Source organism: Toxotes jaculatrix, chromosome 17 (genome assembly GCF_017976425.1).
Source record: "Toxotes jaculatrix isolate fToxJac2 chromosome 17, fToxJac2.pri, whole genome shotgun sequence".
NCBI lineage: Eukaryota > Metazoa > Chordata > Actinopteri > Toxotidae > Toxotes > Toxotes jaculatrix.
Window position 1 is genome coordinate 22,134,786 of NC_054410.1, and position 22,200 is coordinate 22,156,985.

A 22,200-nucleotide genomic window follows, 5' to 3' on the forward strand; every position below is an offset into this window, starting at 1 on the left:
TTAGCTTTTTTTTTTGTAACTCTTCTATCAACTGGCAAGCAATCAACCTTTTAAGCCGAAGAAATTTAGACAGAAATTTGGTCAAATTGGAAGCAGAACAAAAATCGAAAGTGGATCAGGGAGGAGAGTCTCATGCTGATAGAGAAGAAAAAAAAAGGCAATTTATTAACACATCCCCTGCTGAGTGTTAAAAAAAAAAAAGATGGTTCTTTCGGAAGTGTTTGAGGAGAGCGTTTATACGAAATCAGGATGAAAACCATCCTGTACAGTCCAGATCATCCCTCTCCTCTCCTCTCCGAAGGTGCCTGCTTAACCTGCAGCTATCTTTGACAATGGAGACTCTTATCTCAACTTAAGAGACGTAAGAGTGTCTCTTACACCACTTTCAGACAGCGCACCCAGCTACTCATTGCATGTTGGACCCGTTCGTGAGACAGCTGTCACCCTTCTTATGTCAGCAGGCTCCAGTCTGCGGTCTAATTTCAAACACTACGTTGAATAATATGCCGGATAAAAGTTAAAGCTACAGAATAGAACTTTTTTTTTTTTTTTTTTCAAAGATGTCTTAGTTGAAAGCAGCTTCAGAACATAGCTCAATGTGTGGGAGGTGCTGTCAAAGACCTCTGTGACCCGGACTCGTTGAACATCATCTGGCAGCAGTGGAACCTGTAACCAATCAGAGAAGGCCCAAAAGTCAGGATTGGGCGCTCGCGGCTGTCACTCAACACACGAACGTGCCTCTCGCACCGAGGCTTTAAGCTCTGGTGAGGACGTGGCTGACGGCTGACTCACAGGCTAGCCAGCTTCCAGTTCCTGCCTTGGGTGAACTTTGGGGTCACCATGCTGGTGTTAGCTTTATTTCCAGAACTAGCATAATGTAGCTTTAAGTGTCAGTTTCACTCCTCTGTCTGTCCATCTGTCCATCTGTCCACGTTATTTCTCTACCTTCTTCTCTTTGGCAGTGAGTCAATTCAGTGACATTTAACACACACACACACACACACATATATATATATATATTTAGTGGAATACCGTGTGGAAAACATGATGGAAATATGGAAATCTGACATTTCTGTGTGTTCTGTGTACTAATTTGACAGGTCACAGTCTCCTCATCTCTTCGGCCGAAGCTTGAGTGATGCAGGCTTCATGTGCGTCATGATTTATTCATTCATCGATCCACTTCATCCAAACAGGCATTTTTTTTTTTTTTTTTTTTTATGCAATATTGTGACTTTTTATTTTGTGATTTCTTATGCTCAGACTGAACAATGTGCACGAAACCAAGTGGATGGAAAGGGCCCTGGTCTGGACCGTGAGGTGCTAAGAAGTGGTTTGGTTTCTGAGCAGGCTGAAAAAAATAAAAGCCTTTAGACCTGATCTGAACAGCCATATCGGAAGGTGGGGTAAAAAGCTCAAAGTAATATCATTTAAATATGGGAACATTCCTCATGATTACATCTCTAATTATTACATAATAAGATATGAAATTAGAATTGAATTACTTTTGTTAATTATATAATATAAGCCTTTTCTGAGTTCGCTGTCAGTGTTATTCAATTGTAATTAAATTGTGTTGCTGTCTGTTTGCGCGGTGGTTTGTGTCTGTGTTCGTACATGCATGTTTAGCTCTGTTTCATCCCTGTTTCCTCTGTAGTTGTAGTTGCTCTGACTTGTTGCTGTTGAGATTAGTGGTCTCCATGGAGATCGTCTTCTGTAGAGTCTCACATCTGAAGAGTGTCTGCGAAGTCGAGGAAGCACACGCCACATCATGCAGTGTTTACGCCTTGAACATTTTTTTTTTATTCACTTTGGTTTCTTTTTCTTTTCTTCTTTTCATTGTGTTGCTGCATGTTGTGTTTTGACAGTCCCTGAGCTGATTAAATGTAAAAACTGAAAATGTAGATGCTTAGCATCTTTTAATCTGACAGTATCCTTCCTGTATTTCAGCATTTACCGTGTTATTGCTGTTGTTGGGTTCATCAAATTAGTGGTGAACACAAACATATGATCGACCTACATTTAATTTTAATTTAAACATAATTACAAAATGAGTAATTATTATAATACATGTTTCAATTACATTCAATTTAAATAAATTGATCATAGATAATTCTTAATACAACCACTGTTTCATTTAAGTACTGGCACAAGCTTTAACCCAACTAAACTGATCTGTGTGAAACAGTGTAGTGGACCGAGTATAGGATGGCCCTCATTATTAGGCGACTCCCTTTCCTGTCTCTGTTTTTGAGAAAAAGATTTTCTGAGGATAGGAAACACTTTCATACAGCTTCTGTATAAAGCCAGCCATTGGGGAAAGTCTTTCCTCTCAACACTAATTTTCAGAAAAAAAAAAAATGCATCATATATTTGGGCCAATACAGCAGGTAGAAAGCCCCTTGAGGTTCTTTATCTGATTTCTGTTTTATGCTGGAACTTCACTTTTGGCTTTAATGTTTTATAAAGGACTTTTTTTTTCTCTCTCTCTGACTTGTAAGAGACTTGATTATGTCTTCTGTCTCTCTCTCTCTCTTGTCCGTCCCCTCACAGGACTAATTGACTACAACTTCCACTGCTTCAAAAAAGCCATCCAAGAGGTCTTTGATGTTCGAGTGAAGGTTCAACAGAATCGCAAACTCCTCAGTCAGAGGAGGTGGAGCAAACTGACTATGACCAACGGAGCGCTCAGCAACCCCCACTGACCTTCGCCGACGCCTCGTCGGTCAGGGCGTTACCTGACCTGCACCTGCACAAATCCAGGGGACTCCATCCTCATTCAAACATCCATGTTTTTCACCTTGCTGGGACCTGTTCTGCTCAGTCCATTCAGTCCACCGTCCTCCAGTGTCTCTGTCCTTAGAAGCAGATGAAGTTTTACTGGGCAATAATAGTTTTCAAGTAGGCTCCATGAGACATATACAGGAAGATTAGCTGATTTCAACCCCCCCCCCCCGCCCCCGTGTCCTCTATAGTAGGTGGAGAACCTAAGATGTGGACAGATATAGGTTGTGGACATATATGATTGGTGTATGGAAATCACTTTGGACCTGCCTCAGCCACTACAATCACCCTTTAGACACCAAACCACTCCTGAGTCTGTGGAGAGCAGTGGCTGCTGTGCTCCATGTTAGCAGCACGTTAAAGCATTTCCCTCCCAACCCTCATATAAGGGAGGAATTATGGGTAATTCACTGCCTTAAATGGTAACTGCTGCCACTTCAGTTGACTCTTAAGCTCCTTTCAGACTGAAGATGAGCTGATTTTAACATTACCTGCCCTGCTCATTGATTTTTAACCCCATATTGAGAGCGTGTCCATCCCACTAATGATTACAGCCACAATCACCCACAGTTTTTTTTTTTTCTTTGTGTGTGGACTTGCTGGTCCTCCTGTAATTTAAATCCCATCTGTAGTGACAGCCGTGTATTTTAAAATGGATCTCACTGGTTTTTTTTTTTTTGGTTTTTTTTTTCTGAGTTACTTGTCCTTCTATTTTTATCATCAGCTAAGTGTGATGTCTGACTTTTTGGTAGAAGTGGAGGAAGTTAGATGGAAAAGAAAAGATTGGAAAATCCATCAGGATTGTCAAAGCTTGTGAAAGCTCGTCAGTAAGGGTGTTGTAATGTCAGCTACAGGGAGGTGCTGGTATTCTCTTTAGAGATCTGTGTGTTTTGCTCTGTATTTGTTTCCATATTGGCAAATGGGCGCCTTTAATATGCTAAATTAGCTTTTAGCGGTTTCTGTTTGCAGTTTGTTTCTTTGATTTCTAAGCAGGTTTATGGACATTTTTTCGCGATGAACACAGGAGATAATAATATCTTCAGAAAGTGGGAGTCATTCTGAGTGACATCAGTATGTGCTATGTTTGTTCAGGTCTGGCTGAGTTAGAAAATCCAGAGGGATTGAGATTTTTTTCACTTTGCGGCGTCTTTGCCTCTTGTCTCTCCCTCCTCACCTCCTCAACCTCAAGGTTACCCCCTCTCTCCCCCCCCCCCCCCCCCAGGGAGGCTTTCTATCTTTCTCTGTTTGGCCCGTGTCTGTTCCAGACCATATCCTGTGATTTCATGATGGTTATAATGCTGTCCACCATAGCGATGAGTTAAATTACGGATATGACCTTTCTAATGCTTTTCTAGGCCTCGAGTTTCACATTTGGCCATTCAGGTCAGTCGTGTTCGGTCTTTAAGGTGTGGGTACAGACCTGCTTTGGGGTCTGAACCTGAATTTCAGCACTGCTCAGGACGTGGTATTCCCTCTGAAGGGGATAGACTGTTATGGCGTCCTTTTAAAGGGCTTTTGTCTCTCACACAGTTCATTCAACAGGGACGTCAAAGCTCCTCAAATTAAGACTGAGACTTGGCACTTTAATGTAGAATAAATTATTTTATTTCAAAATAAGTGTTCTGGAGAAGAAGAAAAAAAAAAGTGTAACTGTCCAATCACTTAGGGTCTGGACTGAACCAAGAACGTAGAACTTACAGGTTCAGGCTACGGGAAGCTTTTTTAAATTATTATTATTATTAGTGTTTATCACGTAATTTATTAACAGACTTTTTGTACTTGTAGTTGACATAAGTCGTGTGCGCGTTGGAGGAAATGTTCTGTTGCATAAACTCACATAAGTCACGTAAAATGATATATATATTATAGTAATTTAATAATAAATAGGTTTAAGGTGTATCATCATCTCCATAGAACCCATCTCTAGCTGCCTCCCCTCTGTGCTGTTGAAAGTAGAACACAAAGGTCCTCACGTTCATGACAGCTTGACAACTCTAACTGCTGTTATTAGGAGAAATTGGAATTTAGCTAAAAACACACAGGGTCACAGGCCAGAGAAAGGTTTAAGAGTCAGAATGCGAGGTTTGTATCATTAAAAAGTGTGTTTAGTGATGGTAGTTACTCGTGTCACATTAAAAAAACTAGGTGTGTTGAGGTGTGTTTTGGTTTGGAAGTGTGTTTGATGAGATATATCAGTCACTCACACACACACACACATGCTTGTTGGTAGGATACATTCATAGGTGTCATCGATCTGAGGTTGATCTTTTAGTTTATGTTTTGTATTGGTTTTTTTTGAGGAATTGTGGTTGTTAAGCTAAACTCTCTGTTTGCGTGTCAGTCTGTGTTTCATCACCCATCTGTCATCGTGAGAAAGTGGGAAGCGGTGGGAAGAGAACGAGTTCAGAAACGTATCTGGGCTCAGAGTCAGAGACAATGCGAGGAGCTCAGCGTACAACTGACACTTTGTCAAAGTAGTTCAGAAACCCGGGGCTGTATTCACTAAGGATTTTGTCTGACCAATAGGAGTCCTCCTAAATTGCACTGAAAGTTCCACACTACGAGTTTCCTCATAGGAGCTATTCACAAAACTGCTGAGACACACACTGAGAGAACTCCCTAAGCTAAAAGAAGAGGTGGAGTTGATTCTGTTTGGATCATCATCCTTTCATTAAGTTTTTCTACATGTAAAACCAGTTCAACGGGACAGTCCACAAACTCACCTTTCTTTGTTGATGATTACTTAATGTACACGTAAAGAAATATGGCTCCGAAGGACGCGTTTCAAGACTGTCCCCTCTACCAGCTGTACTTTTCCAGAGTCACAGTGGTGCAGAGCTGTGCAAACTGTCCCCTCCGGTCTTATTGGCTTGTTGCAGTTTGATGGCGAGCTGATTGGATCCTTATCGACTTGTCTGCCATCTAATTATGCTCATTAGTTCTTTATGGTTGTGGTTTTTTGACGATGCTGATGTAACGAGGCACATTAGCTGCAGCAACTGATCGACCGAGCGGCTCGTACAGTGGCTCAGGAGTCGCCTGGTCCGCCTTTAACTTTTTGAGAAACAGTTTTTACCACTCTAATTTATTTGTGTATCATTACCAGGATCTCATTTATGTCACAGTGTGAAGCTATGCAGACTATTTCATTTTCAATTGTGAGAGCGAATGTGTGCTTGTTCCGAAGTGAATCAGTTTCTGAGTGTTGGAAAAAAAACATTTTGTCTATAACATCGAACAAATCTGCTGATGCCTCTCAGCCGAGCGCTCCGTGTTTGACGTCAGTGAGTTGTCTTTTTAAAGAACTACATTTGGTTAAATGGAGTGGCAGCTGAAACTCTGAAACTTTTTTTTGTACTCAGATCATTGGGGATTTTTTTTTTTTTTCCATAACTTTTCTGAGCAGCTGCTGCACCTGTCACCAGTCTGATTTTCATATTAAACCACCGCACAATAAAAGCCAATAAAACTACAGTATTACAGTTTTACTTTTATGCAAAAAAAAACAAAACTTTCCAACATACTAAATCACATACTGACAGCACCTTGACATTTTATCAGCAGGACAACATGACAGCACAGAAAAAGCAATAGTGCAGGGGAAATGACAGCACAGAGTCGGTCCCTCACGACAAAACCACCCCTCTGAAGTGCTGCTGTTGTTTGAAAGCTGGATTTGAAATTCATTTGGTCCATGCTGGAGAGGCTGAATCCAGAATCCAGTCCAAACCTTCCTGCCACAGCAGATCAATAAGGCCTAGAGACAAATTGCATTGTATTGTGTTGCTGGGAAAAAAAAAAAAAAAAGGATAGGCTTGTTGTTTTATCTATTAGTGCATAATGGTATGTGGTGTACCATTGTATGGGTGTGTCCAGACTGCTTGATTGACAGCCCTTTGACTGTGAAATCCCTCCCTCCACTTACCCCCCCACACTCAGCAGATGACTTGTTTTGCTTGCTTGCTTGCTTGCTTGCTTTTAACTCAGGTTGGTAGTGGTGGAATGTGCCAAATGAACTGGAAAGTTTAATAAATTCAAAATCAACTAAGTGCTTCAGTCAGATCATACAGACCCTTACTGGAACATTTTACATTCAAATGATGAATTACTATTTTCATGAAAGTTTCTAAAATATTTTTTTTTTTATTACGACAGTTCAGTTTTGTTTTTTGTTTTTTTAAACTTACTTATGGGGAAACCAAGAGGTCTGAGCTGATTTTGTGTAATTTTGCCTGAGCCTTATGAACACACCTCTGAGCCTAAAAAGGACAAACAAACCTGTTGCATGTTTCCTGACATGTGACCTCTGTTGTTAAGGGCACAGGAAGACGGCAGTCATGGTTAACAGAGACCGAGAGAAAATCATATTTTCTGCCGACAAAATCAGACACTATGCTCAGTGTGACCACACAGCCAGTTGTGGTGTTTGCTGCTCTGGACAGTCTCGCTCATTAAACTGCTGTCAATTAGAACCATGAGACAAAATCAGGACAGACGCTTAACAGAGCGCTGATAGGTGAGAGCTGGGTGGCAATAACACGATGAGCTGGCCTCATGACGTAACGGGTATCAGGAATAACTTTACCGCCCTTTACAGAAGACAGGTTCATTTGGCTTTAAGCAGATTTCACACATCCCCATCACATCAACCCTGCTCTCCTTAATTAGACCGTGGAGCCGGAACACCTTGTTAGGAGAGTCACCCAACATTAATGACCCCCCCCCCCCCCCACACACACACACACACACCCGTGTGGCACAACGACGGTGTGATTGTGAGGTCAGCGGCGGCTCAGGTGTTTCATCTGCAGGACTTTCATGACAAAGCCGTGCACTGTCAACATGTCTTCTCGTGTCAGTCACGTTTTGAATGTATGTATTTAACAACATTAACACTGTGGTTTAAAAAAAAACAAAAAAAAAAACACCCTGGCTGCTGTCAGATGAAAACCTTGAACATCTCCTAAACACCAACTGTTCAGGAGCTTTAAGCTTTATGTTATAATCCTAATGATTTTTATATTAATCCCCATTTTTGATACTATTTATGGCCATGATAGCCATTCAGTGCATTTGTCTCTATATTTTCCTCTGTGTGGCAGCTTCCATTGTCAGTGGAGATCTGCCCCCCCCCAAACCCCTACACACACACACACACACACATTATCACGGTGGTCTGAGTAAGCAGCTTATTATGACCTACAGTTAGGTTTCACTGTTAGGTGACCTCTAGTGGCTGTGGTGAGTATGATGGGAGCAAAGGAGGAAGTCAGGTGACGAAGAATAAAGAGCGCTGGAGTCCATGTATAGAGGTCAGGGTGGTTGGAAACTAACAGTCAGTTTATCCATGATCTTACTGTAACCATAGCAACAAACACCCTCTAACTTTAACCATGTTTTTTCCTGAACTTAGCCAAGTAGGTGAGTTTGGGCTGTTTTGTTGAGTAGTTTCATGTTTCAGGTTGAATTTGGAGGTTTGTCATTTTCAGATGTAATTCATTCTTTATACTCTCTGGTCAAGCCAGCCTCCAGCATCCATGCATGTTGCTGGTAGTTACGCAATGTCCACTGGGTAGTAAAGAAGACAGACAGGGCCTAGTCAATGTGTTGCATTAGCCTGGTGAGTTCCAGCCAGTAATGAGACTGTTCTTCCACAAAAAAGACAACAGCATCAATACGGCATCTGAACCAAACTTTAACCATCACGGTGTAAGATCTTTATTTCAATCAGGAGAAATTTACACGAAGAATGAAAGAAAATGAGAAAATTTGAAGAAACTTTATTGGAAACAGGTAGAATAGACTTTGGCACTTAGACCCCTACAGGAAGTAGATCACCACGGGAAGTGACCCCATGGATTAGATGCTTCATGACATGAAGGACACTCCCCCCCCAGAGCCTGGACACTGGTGGTGGTGATGAGGAATGGAGCTCGAGGTTGCGACTTCTTCTTAGAAGGAGACTTTAGATTGGAGGTTTTAGTCGGAGAGGGTCGGCCATCCACAGCTGAGGTTGGTCACAAACCACCACAGTGCTGATATGACGGCCCTTTTAAAGTTTGACAGCTTACGAGTGATTGGCTAGTGGTGAGCGAGTAAGGTTGTGGTTGGATGAAGACGAGTATGAGCAGGTGGAGCTCAGAAACAGCAGGAAAGTGCGCAGGGAGATAATCCTCCTGACTGAACTTTCTCTAAGCTTCATTAACAGTTTTATTATTGATTTAACAGCAGTGTTGTCTGGTCAGTAGTGGTCATAGACCATCACCATATTTCATCATTTACTTTACAGAGTCTGTCCTGCCTCACTCTGGGGTCAGGCTCTGGGTCGCCTTGGAGACAATTTTAATTGTGGATTGTATAAATAAAATGAAATTGAACTGAAATTGAATTGAAATAATTTTGTACTGTACTGTTGTTTGCTGAAATTCAATTTAAAATACATTTTTTTAATCTTTTAATTTGTCAAATAATGTGCTCAGCCTGTTCAAAAACACATAACACTTAAAAAAAAAATCAAATCAAATCATATCAACAAGATAAAAGTGGAGTTGCAAGGTTTTCGTGTTGCATGCTGTTGTTGGACATGACATGCAACAACACAATCTTTTCTAGTCCGTCATATCATATTTATACAATCTTTTTATAATCCTGTTCAAAATCTGCTTGTCTGTGTGTCTGTTTAAACAATTGTGCATACTGTACATATTTCCGTGTGTGTGTGTGTGTGCACGTCTTTCTATAGTTGTGTGGACAAAAAACCTTTGTTGTGGTGAGGAGATTTTCAGCAGGCTCTCACAACTTTAAAGGGCTGTTTAAGCTCAGACCTGGTTTTAGGGTTCAGGTTAGAATCAGGTTTAGGTTAGGGTTAGAGCAAGGCGTCAGGAAAATGCATCATATCAACGCGTGTCCTCACAACGGTAGAAAGGTAGGTTCGTGTGTGTGGGTGTGCGCGTGTGTGCGAGTATGTGTGTGTGTGCGTGCACGTGCAGGCATGTCTCTCCCTTGCCAGGTCAACAGTGGATTGCGTAACAGCTGCTGGTGGCTGTCGTCTGCGCTACAATGTGTTACATAAGACAATTTGATGTTCAGAGTTATAATCCTGTGCCTGTGCTGCCTGAGCACTCCCCATCTGGGATTTCCTGCCTGTCCTCGTCCTGAGCCCTGCACTCACTTCCCCTTCAGAGCTGCTTCACTCAGACGCCAGATATAAAGATGGGTCAGAAGGTCCCCCCCCACCCCACCCCACCCCACCCTCCGAGACTAATATCTCAGGCCCGTTTTCATTTTAAAGACCACATGACCGTCTAATGACCGTTGCTCTTGCAGCAGCCTCTCGGGCGAACTGTAAAATTTAAGTCCTTCTGTTACTAAAGCTTTAAGAACATAAAAACTGAACAATGTTGTTGATGCAGTGTTACATAAATAAATTTTGCTGTGAGTTGAACATGCGTGCAAAAATCCACGCACTGTGTGGGGCCTGCAGGTTTGAAACGTGAGACCCTTTGTGGCTGATTTGTGTTTGCAGCCCGTGGATACACTGCTAGCTTTTAAGCGAGCTAGCGGTGCATGAACGACAGTGTTGGTCTGTGGGACTGAAATATCTGACTAACTATTACAACGACTGTGACGAAATGTTGGACAGGAAGTTTCATCCCGTGAAATGTCTGAAAATCTTCAGGATGGGCCGGAACAAAAATTTGTGCAGATTTAAATGTTTTAAATTTTATTGTTTAGTGTCCAACTCCAGCACCATCATCAGGTATCTTAGTTTATGACTAAATGACTGCAAATTAAATGACGTTCCCATCAGCCTACTTACTTACTTTTACACATTTTACTTCTTAGTCACACACTTTGCAGGCAGCGAGCTGCTGATCCTGAGCCTTATCCTTGGGATCAAGTTGGGATACGGTGGGATTCACTTTGACGTGTGGACGGGAGAGAAGCTGAGGTTTGAACCGTCAACTCATTGGACGACACGCTCTGCCTCCTGAGCCATATATACGCCCACGGATCAAATGACTGTGTGATGTGAAAAGGGGTCGTTCGCAGTGGCGAACTCACAGAGAATTATCACCGGCTCTGCGGTTTCCCTCGGCTCTGTGGTTTTAGCCTCCTTTAGCTCATTGCGTTAGCTTAATGGCCCACTTAGAAAGGAATCAACACGAGTGTGTGTGTGGTGTAGTTGGGCAGGGATGGGGGGATGGAGGTGGACAGCAGCATTTCACTCTGAGTGAAAACTGAGAAAGCACACATTTTAACTTATGAAATAATCTCTGATTAAATAAAAAGTGGTTCAACCATGTAAAAAATGTTAAATCCGAAGGATCCTGATGAATTGTCTATCTTAGTCTGCTTTGTAATTGTCTGCTAATTATAATTTCTCATTGCAAATGAATGGAAAATAACATAAATTAGAATAAATCTTCCTCTTAAAGTGACATTCAGAAATAATTCCAGAGTTTGTAGATGTAAATCAGCCTTTGTAGTAAGACTGTAGTGATTTGTGTCTCACTTCTGTTTATTGGCCTCTGTCATACTCCACCCAGTCCCCCAGATTTCCTTCCTGTTTCCAGATGCACCTGCTCCACCTGATCCACATCTCGCCTGACCTGCTAACAGCTAACCTGTTTTCTGACGCACGCCTGCTCCTGAAGCTGTGTACCCAAGGATGCCACACGCCAGATCATCAGGCTGCCTGCCCAATACCCCAGCTGCCAGCTTCCATTGGTTCTGGTTCTCAGCTCTTGGCCTGTCCAGTCCCTCTGTTACTGGCAGTCTATTCTGGACCCCAGTATCCTTTCTCTCCCTCCAAAGGAGACTCACCTTCTGCTCTCCCTTCAGGAGGGTCCTGCCTTCATCGTCACCCTCCAGGCCAATTTCTTCTGTCTGTCCTGCCTCTTGGCCTCCTGCCTGAGGTTCTCACCTCTGCAGCCATTGGGCTGTCCACCTGCAGTTTTCTGCTCACTGGTGGTCCAGCTCCTGGCCCATCCACCCTGAGGTGTCGTCCTATTCTTTTCTCCATCCTCTGAGCTGTCTGTCTGAAGTTTCCTTCCCCAGTGAATCCCACCTTGAACTTTTTCGGTTTTGACCGACGTCTGGGAGCCATTATTTCTGTCCCCTTTATTGGCCTCCTGTCACACTCCACCAGCCCACCAGATGTCCCTGGATGTTCTTCCTGTTTCCAGATCCACCTACTCACCTGTTTTCCAGTTCCAGTCACTGGAACTCCTCCGCCTGCCTTCATGTCTGTTCATTATTTCCCTCATCTGCTCCCTGATCATATAAACCAACCCTTTTTCACACTAAGTTCCCAGATTGTTTGCTAACGTCTGTGTGTGTATGTGTGTGTGTGTGTGTACTCTCCACCTTTGCCTTGTTGAGAGACACATTTTACTTTTAACAACATGATCCTCCATCGGCCTTGACTCCACCCTGGCAATTACAGGATGGAGTCCCTTCAGGATGGGAACAATGTTAACACAATCCTGAGTGAGCGCAGTGTTGGAGCAACAAAAAACAAAAAGTCCCAACAAATTAAATGAGCCCAATAAAAATAAACTCTTTACTGCAGGTGTCTCCTCGGAGGGCGTCTGTGATCTGAGAGATGAAGAGGATGTCAGAGTGAATATCCACCAACGGCATCTGAGGATCACTTCTGACAGCCACCCCAGCCTGCTGCTACACACTGTGGGAGGTGGTGTGTGTGTGTGTGTGTGTGTGTATACGTTAGCTGCAGCCTTGTGAACTCACCAGGGTGTTGAGGCTGCTGACAGAAAAGATGAGGGTGTTTTGAAGCCTTAACTCTCTCTCTCTCGCTGTCTCAGTTCAGTTCAATTCAATTCACTGTGCTTTATTGGTAAGAGTGTCAGCTGAACAATGCTGCCAGAGTAAAAAAGAAAAGAATAGAATTCATTCAAGTGAAATGAAATAAACAAATAGATAATCCATACATGTATTTTGCATGTGTGTGTCTCATGTGTATAACAGGCTCTGTCCGTGGTCACTGAGTCACAGTAAGGTTGGTGTGATTTAGGACCAGATCATTTCTTTTTTTTTTCCTTTTGATTATTTTGGTCTGATTCATCCCATGTTCCAGATCATCAGGCATCTTTTGTTCATTTCATAATTTGTTTTTTTACTCTGATTAGGGGTTTGAAAGCAGTTCTGGTCTCAGCATTTGGGTTTTATTTGATCAGTGAGTCTCAGGACCAGCTGACAGAAGGGGGTTCACTTCTTGGGTTTGTAAAAATCTCAGTGTGTCTTTGGGCTCAATTTGAGATGTGACCAAAATTTTAATGTTTTTTTTTTTTCCATGTTAATAATCAATGAGAAACAGCCTCAGTCTGTCTTGTGTGCATTGGCTGCTGTTTCTCCTCGGATGTTTAACGTGGACCTGGAGAACACTGCATGTGGGGGGGGGGGGGGGCCCTCTGTGGGAAGCTTGCTCCATCCAGTGTGGTGCTGATGACTGAGTGAACTTCACTGCCATGATTGCTGATTGGTTGGATGACACTGTCAAATATTTTAAATTCTAATTCAAATTTTGGTTTTTAACTATTTTCTAAAATGTTCTTCTGGTTGCATTACAACACTTACAATGTGCTTTTCTGATATCAGAGCATCGCTTTTGGCTTCACAGTTGTTGTCGGAGTAAAGAGGAGATTCTCAGCCACATCAGATGCCGCTCGTAGATTGTAGAAGCCACACCAGGGCAGCCCATCCGGATTAGGACGGGAACAACCCTCTGATGCATTTTTATTTAAACACTGGATTGCGGCACATCTGGATGAAGTCTGCATTAGTAATAATACTGCAGGCACCTCTCTTGGACATGCTGCGTGCTGTAAGCTCCTCACATCCAACTGAGCCTATCACGTCTCTGAGATGGACAGGTCAGACAGCGAAGACAACACACAGGACTGAGTGCTCTGTGTGTTGTTTTTGTTGTAAATTTTACATTCCTCACATGCTGTGATCGACATCACACGGATGTGAACTCAGGCCTGTTGTTTATTGGTGTCCATGGATAAATAAGGTTATTGCAGAAATAATGATGCTAGTAACAAGTAAATATTCAGCAAGAAGAAAATACACAGAGCAGAATATAACCACACTAACAGGATTAGATGTAACATAAACCGAGGCTGCAGATTTTTAACGACTTGTTAACTTATAAATCTTATTTAATGCCGTTAAACTTGAGCAATTTGGAACATGCACTCGACAGTACACAGAAAGTTTACCTTTCAATGATCAAATAAAATCTATTAGTTTTTTTTTAACACTGTAACTGAAAGCGCAAATCTGCATTTAGCTTGAAAAGAAATTCCACAGACTGCCCCCAACCCCCCCACCCCACAACCAGAGGTTAGAGCTTATCCATTATTTCACACTACTAAGTACAACATAAGCTGAAGTGTTGATCCTTTCTTCACAGATTTTCAATACTAACTCATATTCTTTTTTTTTTTTTTTTTCCCTCACCATTCAAACTACAAAGCTCCTTACTTTGCCATTTTTAGCGCCTTGCAGTCTCCCCGCTGTGCCGGCTCGGCAACAGGCACCACCATCGTCTTACCGCAGATTATAAAAGCTTCTCTGTGGTGAAGTCATCAACAGCTTCCAGCAACAGATGTTAGAGCACATGAAGCACAGGCCGAAGGTCAAACCAACACATGTTTTGTGTGTGTGTTCAGTCATGTGTAACATGCATAAACACAGTTTTCAGGCATGGGAAACGCGTGTTGATCTCATGATGGTGAGCAAAAACCTGTCGATCCTTAAATCAGTAATAAAAATGTTGTAAATGTATTCCGCCCTCTATCCTGCTTTATCAGTTATGATGCATGTATTAGAGTTAGCGGGAAGGCTCTAGGGACGTCAGTGTCAGCTGGTCAGTCCACCACTTTGGACATCTTTTGGAAGGATTGTCATGGAAGCTGGAAGAGACAGAGTGTGTTGGAGGACATTCATGCTCCCCAGGGTATAAATCTGGGCTGCAATTACTTTGATCATCCTCTGACTCCTCTTAAAGGGCCGTTTATCATGTCAAACATTTCATCTGTCCAGTGAAATATCTGCACATGTGCATCAAAGGCTGGCACAACATTTGGTCAAGACAGTCATGTTGTCCTCCTGTCTCTGCACTGCATGTTGCACCAGTTAGCAAATGTTATAGCGAGTTAAACTAAGATGATTTGATGATCATTTTACCTGTTTCTTCTCTTTCCGTGGTCATTTTGTGTAGTTATGTGTCACTTTCTTGTAGTTTTTTTTTTGTCATTTTGTGTCAGGGAACCACCTTCACAGGTGCAACTCTTTGTTCAAAAGAGTTTCCAACCTCAGCAGATCCACCCTGACATTCCTCTGCACAGGGCCTGTTCCCAGTAGATCCAGTACAGGACCGGAGGGCAGGGTGGCATAAAGACAGGAGGTGGATGGGCTGAGAGGCTGCAGCACAAAAGACTGTTCGCATTTGTTTTTAAAAAATAAATTTCTCTGTCTGTGAGCGAAATAATAAGTACCTTCAGCTGCTTGATGAAGTGGTAATCAGTGCGTTCCTTATCTTTTTGTTGTTTTTTGTCTGGCACCATAGAGCACAGAGCGGCCATTGTTTCCCCGCTCAGGCTCTCACAGAGGTCAGGGCGCCGATGTGACGTCTTTTACACAGCCAAGTTTGAGTTTCTGTGACACCTTTGAATTTGCTGCTATTCAAACTAACTGTTCTCCTTTGGTTTGCTTCTAAACGAACGGGGAAAAGTCAAACCATCATTTCTTGAGCACCCCTGGGTTTTCTGCCGTGAAGACTTTCCAGTTCGGATATCAGGCTCCAGCTAAAGAAAAAAAGATAAATGAATCCACACGATTAATCTTAAAATGAAGCAATAATTCTTTCCTAAAATTAGCTGCGTATGTGTGTGTGACAGCACAATCCCAGAATCTTGAAAACGTTACAGGCAAAGAGATCATGAATAATGAAATGAACTTTGAGCCAAAAGAGGAATAACAATGTTGTTCCACTTATTGTCCCTTTCCTCTCTGTCTGTCCTGTATCTCCTGTCCTGCCTCCCTGTAGTGTTGTTGCTCCTTGTCCTTCCCCTCTGTCCTCAGGGGCAAGTTCTGGTTCCCGGTGGTGTAGGGTTCTGATAACCCCCTGCCTTTTGCTCCAGTGGGTGGTGAGAATCACAGAGTAACTGCGTTGCTTGAATTCCAAGTCGAAGCGCAGGCGGTTCCCGTGATCTGGACGTCCTTTGATACCCCTGTGCCAGTGGAAGGGTTTTCATCCCTATGTGTAAGTACTGAAAACCACTTTGGTGGTAGTTCCCTCTACAGACGGTGTCTCCAGGACCACAATTTGCCATGATGACCCACACACACACAGACCTTGTTTCAGATATTGTTTCTTGTGTTTCTGCTCAGTAAAACAATCATTACCCAGGACTTTCTTTATTTCTCTGTGTCATGTTGAGCTGTGCTTTTTTATTTCCAGACAATTCCTCAGTCTATGTCAGGGAAGCTCCAGGCTCCATTAATCTGGCTGGCAAAAAAAAAAAAAAAAAAAAAGTCTGTAAATAAGTTTTTTTATTATCCACATTATTTTTCCATCGATGGAGAAACACCCTGAGCATTTTTGTTGGAAACAGATGTCCTGAGGGGCTCGTCAGATTTATTTTTCAATTAAATGCTCTTACTTTGCAGTACATGTCCACACCTGGAGGCTCCCTGGTATGGACTCTGTGATTGGATTCTGACTTTATTATTGCTCTGCTGCTTTGAGACCACACAGTCTGTCTATTCTAACTCGCGCTTTAAAAGCCCAAAGACATGCTTAGGTGCAGAGAGGTTCAGAGTCTTTTGTGTGACACATTCATCAGAGCATAAGAAGCCAATACAGTTTGCTGCTGTCGTTTCAATAACACAAGTGGGTTTTTTTTTTTCCCTTCTTTTCTCAAAGAAGCTTTGCAGAGTAAATAAGCTGCAAACTGGACAAGGTCGGCGATGACAGATATTAACACTGACAAGCAACTGAGGCCGTTTTCCTTTTACAGCAGCAGCAGCAGGTTTTCTTAGGTCAAACTCACTTCATCCAAAAAGGAAAAGCCTGACCTGTGTGACCCGTTGTCACATTCACTGCACAATTTCAAAAGTATGTGGGCCTCAAACAGAACAGCAGCTACGTTTTTAATGAAATGGAAACACACTGACCAGGAATTGCACTTGTCAGAACACAGAAATGTAGTTTTTTTTTTTTGCCTGGACAGGCAGGGAACATGGAGTTAAATCAATCAGCTTTGCTTTGCAAAGCATATAAAAAAAAAAAAAAAAAAAAGTAAGTGAAGCTTCGGATTCAGAGCAGGAGAAAAAAGGTGGCTGTAATATAACAAAGTATTTAGATAATATCTTTCTTAATATCAACCTTTAAATCCTTTGTGCTCTGGATTGATTTGTTTTACACTCTGTCCTTGGTTTGTTCTTTTGCAGTTCTTATTTCCTCTGAGTTACAGCTCTTCTCCATGAAGCTAGTCATGGCAGGCATTTCATTTCATCCTTGCTGCAGGAGCCTTATCATCATTATCTTAGTCATCTATCTATCCACAGCCTAAAGAAAGTCCAGATAAATGTTCACCTCTCACTTTAATACAAGGTCTTTTTTTTTAATCCTTCCATGGACAATTTGTCTCCGTCTCACATCTTTCTTTGGGTTTTTCAAGAAGTGATGAATAAACAACTAAGGTTCCCTCTTTTCTTCCTCTTCACATCCAACCCTAGGCAATGCTAGAGTTTACAGTTAGCATTTGGCAGATATTCCTCTCAGTGGTGGAGTTGGTGGAAACCAAAACAGAGGTAAAAGAAGACTGACTCACTTTCTCTGGCTGCATGTTTGCGATTGTTGTCCTGCTGAATGTAGACCTCTGCATTCATCCTGTTACTTCCGTCAGCAGTGAAGTCAACGATGAATACCAGTGTGTCAGCTCCATCGGTAGCCAGACGTGCCCCAGCCATTACAGATCCACCACCACGTGGCTTCAGGTAATCCGCTCTTCCCTTTTCCCTCCACTCTCTCCTCTTTCCATCATTTTGATAGAGAGACTTCACCTTCATCAGATTGTAGAACTCTACCGTTTTCTTTCTGTATGTTTAAAATTAAAATGTGTTCTACCAAAACGTGCATCAAGACAACCAACAGGACACAACTTGTCAGTGGGGCAAATGCAAAAGACAGTAGGGGACATGCTAATGACGCATGAAAGTGTTAAAGACCAACATCTGACAACAGGAGAGAGAACAGTCAGCTGGGAGCATTACACAGTAACAAGAATGTGTTGTGTTTATCTGGCTTGATATTAATATGAACTGTCTTTTAGATTGTGCTGTTTAACTTGGTGCAAGATTACTGACTAAATGAATGTCATGTACTCATGAAATGAGTAGTGTGACATTCATTTTGTGTTGACCTAGATTCCACCTATGTGTGACTCTTGATTTGAGCTTTAAAACATTACTACAGGAACTGCAGCAAATGGAGAACAGGAGCCTGTTTTTTTTTTTTTTTTTTTCTGGGTTTAAACCAGTCTTTGCTCCACACCCCTCTTCCAAAGCAGGCCACGTGAAGCCCCAGCTTCCACAAACTGGCAAGGATCTTCTGAACAGCCGACCACTGACTGAAGACTGAATCAGTTACATCTGAACCCTCTGGAGACCAGGCCCCTCGGGAGAAGACCAGTCAGCTGAACTATTGCCTTTTATGAAACTTATGAGGCCCACGCCAAGAGAAGGAACGGCTGCCCAAGAGTCCCCCTGGTGTGCCCAGATCTTCAGAGATGTAGGAGGCTGAAGGACAGGAGGAAAATTTTACCCTGAGGCAAAATATCTGAACCAAACTGCAAAAGGGCAGGAAGAAACATGTTCATCTCCATATAAAGAAGAAACTCATATTTGTGCCATCATTATGTCATTCTCTTGGGGGGGGGGTATTCTGCATTTTGTGTTTGCAAAGACAGTGGTTGGTTAGTCACAGCTGAAATCAATATGACTACACCTCTGGGGACCACTGTTACGCTCCGAGATCCCCCGCTGATTTGGCCTGGTTTCTAGTCTCTCGGTTTCCATGAGCTGCTATGTGGAGGCACAGCAGGAGTCTTGATGATTGAGAGGAACTGGCATTAAAATGTAAATCCTTCAGGTCTTAGACCTCAGAAATACGATAATGTAATCCTTTACATTTCATGAAGTGCCATCATATCACCCTGTGGTACGATTCCCACCAGCTCACAAGAAAGAAAGTGAACCAGGAAGGGGATGGGGGGGCGTTGTGGGACTCTAAATGTTGAAGCAAATTGCATGCCTGCTCATTACGGGGTTGGTGTTGGCTGTGGTTCATCATCCAGGGCCTCATTCTCTACATCACTATTGTGCTGGTCCCCTGGATCATACAGCAGACACTGCAGAGATGATGTTCTTAACTCCGGACTTCAGAATCCCAAATGTACGATCTATTACAACACAGGCAACATTCAGCTTCTTATTGAAGTTTTTTTTTTGCCTGCCTGCCTGCCTGCCAGGTGCCCAATATCCCTATAAGGCTTCACAGCTGAGGTAACAGCGGGTAGGCAGAGTCCCCGATGATGTGCATGCCCTCTGGGACAAGGGATCGGGGAGGGCGGTGGGGGGGCGGGGGTTTTCCTCCAGAGCATGGACAAATGCTGTAAGGCGGAAAGCTGTGGCACCATGCTAAGTGCCAGGGCGCCCCACACTGATGTGGCAGAACTGCCTCTGGCAGTCACAAAAGCCAGTCAAAATGACCAAAATAGAAATTTTTCTAGTTCAGAAAGTCGATGGGGGTCTGAAAGTGGGGCCTTTTGAATAGCAACAGCAATGTCTGCCCAAATAGTGGTGAGGAAACCAGCTCTTTGAAATCTTAACTCACACCTGTGTGGGGCTTCTCCCACAGGCCAGGTTATGTAATGTGCCGTGTACGTGTTAACCAGGGGAAAAAAAAAAGAAAAAAAAAAACGTATGCAAATGTTTCATTAAGGTGGATTTGCCAATATTAAACCTGTGTTCAGCATCCCTCTAAGGACTACTGGTTGGCGAGAGTTCACAGGCCAGTGGGATTTTGCTATACCGTGGAATTTGGATGCATGGTTATAAAATGAATGTGGTGAAGACAAGAGAAAAGGTTACAGTTCCACTTATAGTCCTATAGAAAACCTGAAATGAGCATTAAACTGACAGTAGAGAGGGATGACATCCTCCGCTGTTCCAATACATAAGTATTTTTGGAACAATCCTAGAGAAGGGGGAACACAAACTTGACTTAGTGCTTGTGAAGAACTCTAAAGCACAGATTGTACAGCTAACACCAACTTGAACTGATTGCATGTAGTTTCTGTGGAGCCACGTGGGAAAGGGAAAAAGGCACTGAAGAGCAAATCTCTCTCGGACATACGATCACTGCTTCGCTTCGGCACTGTCACAGATGTAACTCCATCTGGAGGGAGGTTAATATCATCAAAGAGAGTCGTTCACATCATGCAAATCATTGTCTTCCATAAACTCACAACCATAAATCCATGTGTAATAACTGTATATTCATCCTCTTGTTGTCGGCGTATGCTGACAGGCTATACGTTAGCTAAAGACGTGTAGATTGAACAGCTGTCAGACGCCACGCAGGCTTAGGGGAGCGAGTACGGTCTGTCAGTCAGGATCCTCGACAGCTTTTACAGGTTTATTTAAATATCTTAATGTAAGAAATAATCTCACTCACATAAACTCATTCCTGCATATGTGCCAAATGTATGTTAACAAAGACACTGACACGGCTTGATGCACGAATGGGAACTGGTGTACTCTGACTGTTGAAAGTAATTTTTACATTTACCGTAGCCCCAAAAGACATGTGGGTGAACAGTGCCCCAGCTGCTGTAAAATGAAAGCATGTCTGTTCTGTCAGGCACACGTGTCCTGATGTGTCACAGAAAACTGTATGTTCCCAGAATGTTCTGAGAACGTCCCCGGTCAGCTTGTAACGTTCCCAGAGTGTGGAGAGTAGGGGGACATTATTTGGAGGACTTTCAGGGAACGTTCAGGACGCTCTGGGAACATCCCTTTAGGTCTCTAACTCCATGTTCCCAAAAACCTTTAGGGGAACTAAAAGCAGGAATCTCAAAATACAATCAAAACATGTTTACACCCCAAAAAACAAAGACATTTTCAGCATGTCAATTCTTCTAAATTCTTTCATTGGCAAAGAAAAAAAAAGTGGCTTGGAAAAGCTTATTTAAAATAACATGGTGGATTTCTGCCCCCATGAAGAGCACCTCTCCTTTTTAGCCTTTCAGGCTGTTATTTGACCAGGCCTCATTGGTCGCAAGTTTCTGGAGGATTCTCCTCCTCTCTGCCCCCAGTGTTTTGCAGAGCCCCTCAGTGGCCTGCTGTGGCTGTGCTGTCATGGATGCCGGACTAGGGTGATTCTGCTCTGATCCTGGACCAGGCGTTCGATAGAATTGGCAAAAGCCTGCCCGCATTCTTTCTATTGCCAGCAGCGTTTTCCAATTGAATTGTTAGGTGATGGAGGTCTGACAAATTGAGATAAGAAAAGAAAAAGGTATTTTCACACTCAGTAATTTGCTCAGTGGTGTTCAAGAAGGACATGGAGAAGCAGTGGTACATGTCTGTTGCAAGCTGCATTGCTGTGGCCTAAGGCTATCGACAGCAGACTGTCAAACGTGATGGACAAGAGTGCAACCATGTGTTTACCTGCGTTTACTTCGTGCTCTGCACGGCTGGTTTCCTTTGTCTTATGGTTATTGTCTGTTTCACAGATTTTAGTGACATTTTCACCATATTTTTACAAACTGCACAACGGTGACCAAACCTGATTTCATAGCCATCTTTAACACAACACAGACAGTTTTCTTTAGTTGTGTGTAAGCTCAGGCATTCTACTCAGGTGCGTGGGTGGTGACTGTGACGTAAGCTGGTGGTTTGTTTGAGAACAGACGGGAAAGACTGGAATGAACTTCAGTTACAGATCAGAGAGGTTGAACTCTAACTTCTGTGAAATGACACCAATGCAGCGGCTCTTCCAGCTCACTCTCTTTCTGTCTTGTAGTCATCTAAGGTCACAGTAACACTGTGGTGTTACATACCTGTGTGTTGTATATATATGTACATGCGGTGTACCTCCCTCTGACTTTTTTCAGTTTCTCACCAGTCTCTGAGATGATTCTTATCTCATACCAATTCCAGAGCTCCTTATCTGGCCTTTGGGAGCCCTTTGCCTCATCCCTGGCATTTTTAGGGGCCCAGTAGTAAACGCTGGCCTTGTTTAAATGTGGAGACACTAGTACACACAGAGTGCAGGTCAAACGTCTCTGTGTGACTTTGGGAGGACGTTAAACTCACATG

At 42.8% G+C, this 22,200-nt stretch overlaps 1 protein-coding gene across 7 annotated transcripts in view; it reads left to right on the top strand.

Annotated features, from left to right (window-relative positions):
* The window catches only part of rragd (ras-related GTP binding D), a 36,459-nt gene extending 28,924 nt beyond the window's left edge, over positions 1–7,535 (top strand). For 3 of the 7 annotated variants that reach the window (XM_041060946.1, XM_041060950.1, XM_041060947.1), the window contains one exon: positions 2,554–7,535. In XM_041060946.1, the coding sequence (XP_040916880.1) occupies positions 2,554–2,705 (152 nt within the window). In that variant the 3' untranslated portion in view covers positions 2,706–7,535. Of the gene's footprint in view, positions 1–1,100; positions 1,233–1,263; positions 2,529–2,553 lie in introns of those variants that run through there. The other 4 variants (XR_005896239.1, XR_005896238.1, XM_041060948.1 and 1 more) reach the window with 4 other exon arrangements.
* The last annotated feature ends 14,665 nt before the right edge of the window (positions 7,536–22,200 follow it).